We start from the raw sequence: 8,263 nt of genomic DNA, 5'->3' as shown, positions 1-8,263 counted from the left end.
AAACCATCCCATGATTCTATGAAACAGCAGAACAGCAAAACCACTAAAAACAATGATAAAACCCTAATTCTAACATCCTTTGAATTTATTCCTTTCTATGGTGCATCTATCCCTCCTCTCTTTTACGCTCACTCTCCTCCACCCCCCTCTTCTAGGAGCAGGGTTTGAGGATGCAGTAAGCAGCGGTCGTGCTGTGGAAAAAGTGCTGCTAAGGGCGGTGATGAGCGACAGCAGCACGGGGGCACAGGGCCCGCAGGGGCTGGCCAAGAGCAACGTGGAGATGGGCTCAATTTGGAAAATGCTGCCTTCGTAAACAATCCAGCTGATGCCAGAAAGATGCAACGGCTGGTCTCGCCACAGGAAGGATTTGGTCCTGTTTGTACAACCATCTGGTGGCGAGCGATGGATCACTCGTAGCGACCCTCAGAGTTGGAGGAGAAGCGTGCAAACAAAGCAAATACTCAGATCAGACAGGCGACAAGGTCTGAAAGTGACCTGGGAGGGGTTTGATACACATTCAGAGCTGGAGAAAATAGCTTCTACCTGAGAGGCCAGTGATATCCATCTTTGGCAAATGTCTGGCTTTCAGCACGACGACGGTCATTCTCTGCGCCACAGGCTGGTAAGACAGGGAGACCTGCAGCTCCCCTCTGCTAATGCATTTCTGTAAAAGAGAAACAGTTTATTAGGACAAGATGGTCTAACAGGTAAGGTGAGGTCACCAGAATTTCCTTTCCCAGTGCTAAAGGCCTAAAAAGTTGGAAAATGAGATGCAGGCCATTTTAAGTGCCTCAGGCAGATGGAGCCTCTGGGAGAAGGAGCATAAATCCTGCTGTGCCGTTCACCCTCTGCCTGCTGCCCACAGTGAGCATCGCTACAGCCTCTCCCCGGAACGCTGTGATTCCCTGAGGGCAAACCCAGGGGGGCACCCGCTGAGAGGAGAGTGGCTCTGGCTGTCTCTCGAGGTTTGCTACCTGGGGCATCTGTGGGGTTTAGGAGCTGGTTTCATTGACTTTTGTGGAGCTTCGATGGCCAAACACCTCAAGTTCTGTGGGTATGCTTTGGGGGTTTCATCATCGGTTTGGTCTGCGGAGGTAAAGGATGAAAATAAAACCAGGTCTACCCGGTTAAACTTGCTGTACAGAGAGTAACATAATACTAAGATAATTGGGTTTGGTATCCAGATGGCGTTCGTTAGCGTTCATTGAGATGGCACTAATTTAGATGAAGTTTATCTGCTGTCAAGGCAAACCGAATCAGCAGTGGGTATGGGATCGCGCGGTGTCAGGAATGCACCAGCAGCAGAGCTACTGCAACGACTCCAACCGCTGTCGGCTGGACGCCCGGACCGGTAGCGCCTTGCCCCCCCTCCTGCCCCCCTCGGTGCCCCCCAGCGAAGGAGTTTTCTCCCTTGGGAGCGGTAAAGCACCACGGTACACGCATGCTACGTGCCCTGGTGAGCGCCCGGGGGGTGAAGCTGTTCTTTCAGCTGCTGTTACTCGGCTTCGCAGGGAAAAGTTGCACACGGCCAGCGTTCGTTAGCATTTGGGTGGTTTCTTGTCATCTGAGCAGTTCCCCTGTTTCAGACAAGTTTTCCAAATGCAAGGAAGGAAGCCTGTTGCTGCTCACAAAAAATTCTGGGGGGACTGTAAATGCATGAGCGAGTTCCTGGCCCCAGAAGGAAAATAGAATCATAGAATCACAGAATGGTTTGGGTTGGAAGGGACCTTAAAGATCGAGTTCCAACCCCCCTGCCATGGGCAGGGACACCTTGCACTAGATCAGGTTGCTCAAAGCCTCATCCAGCCTGGCCTTGAAGACATCCAGGGATGGGGCATCCACAGCTTCTCTGGGCAACCTGTGCCAGTGCCGCCCCACCCTCTCTGTGAAGAATTCCTTCCTGATATCTAATCTAAACCTCCCTGATTTCAATTTGTACCCGTTACCCCTTGTCCTATCACTACAGGCTCTTGTAAAAAGTCCTCTCCCAGCACCCTTGTAGCCCCTTCAGATACTGGAAAGCTGCAATGAGGTCTCCTCGGAGCCTCCTCTTCTCCAGGCTGAGAGAAGAGGACTTGGACTCCCTGGATACACCAGAGAGCAATGGCCAGTGGGAGCACTGTGCGTGTGCTAGAGCCAGGGGGTTCTTTTGGTCTGAAGGAATTCCACGCAGATCCTCCCAAGTAATCTGCACTGTCGGACTGTCAGAAACCTGGGGACTGTGCAGCAGGTGGGATGTGTTCCTCTGCTGGCTTGGATCAGCACACTGATTTACCGGGCTTTACCGGGCTTTCATGCAACTCTGTTCCGCCTTGTGAAACTTCCTGGCACCGAGAACTCTGTTTAACGGCTCTTCTGACACTGTGGAACTTTGCAGGTTTTCAAGAATGCACACCTGACGCTAAACTTCACCTACTTTTGATTATTAATAAATGTTAAATAATGCGCATCCTTGATTAAATCTATTTTCATTTAGCACGCCCTTTTCCCTCTATTTTTAATCCATTACTTCTGAGAGAGAGGGTCGGTGTCCTGGAAAGAACACTGTTAACAATCCAAAGGAGTCACTTCTCTCATTGCAGTGTAAAGCATCCCGAGAAAAGCAAAGTAACCACCAAAACTCGGGCTTTGTTGGGATTGTTTCGGTATGTTTTGGGTCTCTTCTAACTTTAAAAGAAAGAAAATACAAAAAGTTAAATGCCCCATATAGTAGAAATAACTTTTCAAGCAAAATACTTCAAATCTAGGGTGTAATGAAGTATTTCCATAGAATCACAGAGTGGTTTGGGTGGGAAGGGGCCTTAAAGCCCCCCCAGCCCCACCCCCTGCCATGGGCAGGGACACCTTCCATAGCCCAGGTTGCTCCAAGACTCATCCAGTCTGGCCTTGGACACTCCCAGGGATGGGGCATCCACAGCTTCTCTGGGCAACCTGTCCCAGTGCTCCCCACCCTCTGCGGGAAGAATTCCTTCCTGATGGCCCATCTCCATCTCCCTCTTTCCGTTCAAACCCGTTATGTTATAGACCCCGGCAGCAATTCCCAACACACTAAGGCAGGAAGTGAGCCCAAACGCCATTTTCTCTTGGACCTGGGAGATGGGCAGCAAAAATAAGGAAGAAAATAAAGATTTCTTTAGTATCACCCCCTCTTCCTACCTGAGCATTGGCTGAGGACAGGAGACCTCTTCCCCGATGTAAGCCTTACTGTCTTACACGGAGCGCTCATCACTAGGGAACAAGTGTAGGAGTCTGAAACGGCCAGAGCAGACAACTCTCCTCTCTCAGCGAGGTTTGTCTCCGCAGAGCGGCGTGTGTTGTTACTCAGAACCCCGGTAACACTTACCCAGAGCACCTCCAGCTCCCCCCTGCCGCCATACGGCCAAGGAGGGCATTGATGAGTGGCCCGTGAAGACATCGGCACTTCCACTCGGAGACGGGACTTTGCCCTTGCCCCCGGCATCATCGGTTACCGCACTCGTCATTTCGACGCCTGAAGAGCGACGAGGCCTTACCAAAATGCCAGAAGCACAGGGCAGAGAACGAACCCAAAGAGCACAGGAGCACAGCCACACGACATGGACAACACGTACTGCTACGCGGAAAAATGGGTCTCCTGGCCCAGGATCTGCCGTATTCCGGCTTACCCGAGCACAGAGGCTCACGGACCAAACGCAACGCCAGAGTCGTGCGTCACCGTACATGAAGGGACTTACTTGTATGTTCCTTTTGAGGATCTCCCTGGTCAGCTGCACCTTTCCAGTGCTCGGATCCACCCCCGCAAGGGGCACCATGACTTCTCCAACAACATCATCTCGAGAAAAGCGATCAAAGCTCAAGACAAGGAAGTGAAGCACCAAATCCTGGAGCTGGCTGTAGGGGATCCCATAGAAGGTGAAGGTTTCATCAAAGACTGGGTCCAGCGTCTTGCGAAGTACACGAGTCTTCACTCGATGCCTTTTATCTGGAAGAATTGTCATCTTGATGTAAGGGTCAGAGCTCTGAGTGTGCTCATCCATCACCGGCAGCCCATGAGCCTCCTGAATGGTAACTACCAGCGCTTTTTTAGGGAAGTTGTAGTCCACTGAGAAAGTCAGTTCACCCAACATGACGTCCTCCCCTGGGGAAGATGGGGAGGAGGTTTTACTTCCTCCCGGAGTGAGGCTTTGATCTGGACTTAGTTCATCTCCATAATCTACCTTTATTGGGAGCTGGTCGACGTGGGGGGCTGCATTTGGCCCATCTGGAGCCTTATCGGAGCCTATTAAACCAGATTCAGCAGCATCCACCAAGAGATTTCCCGTTCCAGCCTCCTTAGGAGCGCCGTTCTTGTCTCTCCGGATTCGGTTAATTTTCTTCTTGTTACTCAAGGTCTCCGGATAGATACTGATGCCTTTCAACATGTGAATGAATTTATATGGTGGGGTTTTGTGCTTCTTTTCTGCTTGCTGGTGACAGCATGTCCACACAAAAACTGTAACCGAGACAGAAACCACAAGGACAGTAGCACCAATGAGGCCGGCCACAACCGGAGAGACATCTGCAGAGAAGACAAGGCGGTCAGGAACGGGCAGCGGTGGCCATGCCCCCGCGGGGCCAAGCACATCTGGATGGAGATCGATACGGTACTACTACGTTGTTCTGAATTCAACCTCCCTGCTAGCAAAGCTTCCCCAGAATTAAAAAAAATTGCTTTCTTTAATCTGTATTTTCCTGCATGGGAAACATTCTACACTACCAACGCATGCTTGACCTACGCTTCACGCGCTAAGAATGTCAAACAGTTGATTGCCTCATCTTGCCAAATCAAGCGCCTGCATTACCAGCATCTCCGCGCGAATACGGTTTCTTCAGTTGCAGGAAGCACCTTTTTTTGTTTAACAGCCTGTTCAGAGACATGACACACCTCTACTGGAACAACAGGAAGGGATTAACAGATAGGGCCGTAACGCAGGGCTGGGAGCTATCCTTTATTAACAATTTGTTAAGACCTACTTTGGCCTGAAACGGTCACTTGTGTTGTCCGAGCCCCTTACAACAGCTGCGGGGCCAGTGATACACACCGGAAGCCCCGAGAGGTGGCTGTTTTCTGGTGGGGTGGAATACGGCCCTGACCCAAGATGCCCAAGGGAAGGAAGGGCAGCTGCACGTCCACACAACCTGACAACGACCTGCACGGCACTGGCGGGCTGCTGCTCCCCAGTGATCATTCCCGTTCTGGGAAAGCATGCCGAGCACTAGGGAAACGGTTGCGCGGGTCCCTCCGTGTCTCTCCCAAAAGCTGAGGTTGCTCCCTGCAACTGCTCCTCTGCGTTTTCATCCCCGTATCGCTACCGACGTTCTTACACCTTTCGATGCGCCAGGAGCTACTGGCAAAAGTCTGCCCACCCCACAGTTAGCACCAAGTCGCCTTTTCACGTGCAAGTCCGAAAACAAGGGACAGAAAATCCTGCGTTTGGATTTAGGGATCACCTGATCCCTCCTACAGTAATGACAAGGAGAACAAAGCAGCACCACGTCCATTTCCAGCAGCCACGCTAGTGACGTGCCACGTGTAACAGCTGGCTTTGGAGAAGCACCACCAAGACACGGAGCGAAACGTCGAGCCCCCCCAGTGTGTTATATGGCCATACGGGGGCAGTTCCAGTCAAGGGCCACCAAGATCACTGAAAAGGGGGAGTGGGGGGAGGATAGGGAATGGAGCGCGTTTGGAAGAGGAGGAGAGAGCAGAAGAGTGGGGTTCGTTCAGTCTTAAAAGGGAAGGAAAAGGGAGAGATACTTTTCCTGTCTCCAATTCCATAGTGGGAGGTTAGAGGGAAGGTAGAGCCAAGCTCTTCTTGGAACCAACTATTGCATTACTGGTTTAATCATCCTTAAAGCATATTTTTTTTGGAAGGAAGAAAACAAAACAGCCCTCTAGCCCTATGTCTCCTTGTTTACAAACTGCCCACACAAACTGCTTCCGCAGTGAAAGGGAAAACCAGAAATCATCACGGTGGCAATTACAGCAACATCTAAATGGACCAGCTGGTGCAAAAGGTAAGCTTGTCCCATTTTTGTATCTTCAGCCTGTGCCACAAAGAGGAGAAAATGATCTTGCAGCCTCATACAGAATTAAGGTGCTCTCTATAGCCTGAGGTATTTTCTCTGTTCTTTCCACATTGTATTTTATTGAGGCTAACAGGCAAGAGGACAAGACTGCCAAACTGCCATCTGAATCATAGAATCATAGAATCATAGAATGGTTTGGGTTGGAAGGGACCTTAAAGATCATCTAGTTCCAACCTCCCTGCCATGGGCAGGGACACCTTCCACTAGACCAGGTTGCTCAAAGCCACATCCAGCCTGGCCTTGAAGACAGCCAGGGATGGGGCATCCACAGCTTCTCTGGGCAACCTGTCCCAGTGCCTCACCACCCTCTCTGTGAAGGATTTCTTCCTGATATCTAATCTAAACCTCCCTGATTTCAATTTATACCCATTTCCCCTTGTCCTGTCACTACAGGCTCCTGTAAAAAGTCCTCTCCCAGCCCCCTTGTAGCCCCTTCAGGTACTGGAAAGCTGCAATGAGGTCTCCTCGGAGCCTCCTCTTCTCCAGGCTGAACAAGCCCAGTTCTCGCAGCCTTTCGTCATAGGAGAGGTGCTCCAGCCCTCTGATCATCTGAATATCTGACAGAGTCAAGGAAAACTACGGTTTTCAAAAGAATCTCTCTCCTTTTTGCAATAATAGCAAAATCCCTTTTGGTTAGAGAGAAGCCTTCCTGGACCCAAGCTGGAAGTCTCCTGCAATGGTGACCAACTCCACAGATCAGTCTGCCTCAGGCTTCAGTGCAAGTATAGCCTTGGGCTGAATTAACCAAAGCAAGAAGAATTCATAATATTAACAAAACATCCCCCCAAAACCAACTTTGTTATTTAACGTTCCCCCTTCGAAATGAGGGGGGTGATCTTTAGCAGCTAATCTGGACACAGTTCAGCCACACGCAGATATTAAAAGGCTCAGCGGATATGCAAAAAAGCACAAATGCTGAAACTCCTTTCTTATTCTGATCTCATTTTTTGTGTTTTGTTTCTATTGTGTCTTCAAAGAATCAGCTCTTGTACCTTCACTTCCCGCCCATCCAACGGCCAGTTTCAGAAGAAGCAACCAGCAGTGACACCAGAAAGCCTCAAATACATGTTTGGGGCCTCCTTCCATCGAAATACCTTAACTCTTAAATTCAGCTCTTGTGATGGTCAGTGGCAGAGTTCCTCAGCTTAATCACGTGGCATGACAAGACAAGGGCCTTTATTTTGAGCCCACCCCACCTCGTCTCACTCGATGCCCGTTCTCGCAGTAGAAGGAACGGGGAGCAACCGTTCCCTGCTCTGTGCTGCGGGTGGCACCCCTCCTGTCTTGGCCGAAGACGCCTACTTCCGAAGCTGTTCATACCTTCATTAATCCCGTCTCCGTGATTCCTTACGGTTGTAAACTACCCCAATGTAAAGCTGCCAGAAACCCACTTCACTTACGCTTTTGCCACTTTGTGTGCAGCCGAGCGCTCCGAATGTCCATGTTAAACGGCACTGCAGCCCGCCTCCTCTCCCAAAAAGAGCAGAGCTCTGCTTTTTCCTTCAGACTTCACAGAGGAAACCTTCGCTCTGATGGGATGCTCAGATTTAACTGAAACCAAACCAACTTGGGGGCCATGGGATTGTTTTTCAATTAATGAAAAACCATTGAAAACTTCCCTTTTAAAACTGATGTTTGCTAATTACACCCTAAAAGTGGCCAATGGTGAAGTTACCATGGTGCATGGCTCTTGGATTCCAGGAGACAGAACGTAAAAAGGGAAGTAGATACATTGTACATTCGATAATAATAACTCTCCATACTGTAGAGTTTAAGTGCTTCGGAATTTAGAGGAAATACAGTAACCATGCCTTAACTATGGGGCCTTTGGGTCTCTGGGGAAGGTCAGCCAAGTGCTGGAGGACAGAAAAAAGCAGCGATTTGGAATCATCAGGACTGGAGAAACCCAACCAACACAGGCACCCAACACTGGGTACCAACTCTTGTCACCTACTGCGCTACAAAAAAAAAAAGCATCTCCAAAATTAGCGAGTACCAGCTCAGAGGAACGATTTCACGATTCCCCCAGCCCCCAGGGAGCCGCACCATGTCCAGAGCTGGACGGCGGCCGCAGCGGCTTCGGGCCACCTCGCCTCCGATGATTTAGCAGGGCTTGCGGTTTCTCCATCGCCACCGAGGCTCTCCCGGCAGCCAC

At 50.3% G+C, this 8,263-nt stretch overlaps 1 protein-coding gene across 1 annotated transcript; it reads right to left on the bottom strand.

Annotated features, from left to right (window-relative positions):
• Positions 1–509: 509 nt before the first annotated feature.
• Positions 510–8,236, bottom strand: SYT11 (synaptotagmin XI). The gene is made up of 3 exons (XM_010151106.1): positions 8,155–8,236; positions 3,714–4,603; positions 510–664 (listed from the first exon to the last, which is right to left on the bottom strand). Exons 1-3 carry the CDS (start codon positions 8,234–8,236, stop codon positions 518–520), a joined length of 1,119 nt encoding a protein of 372 aa, XP_010149408.1. The 3' UTR covers positions 510–517.
• Between the last annotated feature and the right edge of the window lie 27 nt (positions 8,237–8,263).

The sequence above is a fragment of the Eurypyga helias genome, unplaced genomic scaffold (assembly GCF_000690775.1).
Source record: "Eurypyga helias isolate BGI_N326 unplaced genomic scaffold, ASM69077v1 scaffold28094, whole genome shotgun sequence".
Lineage (NCBI taxonomy): Eukaryota > Metazoa > Chordata > Aves > Eurypygiformes > Eurypygidae > Eurypyga > Eurypyga helias.
This window is presented reverse-complemented; position numbering and strand designations above follow the sequence as displayed.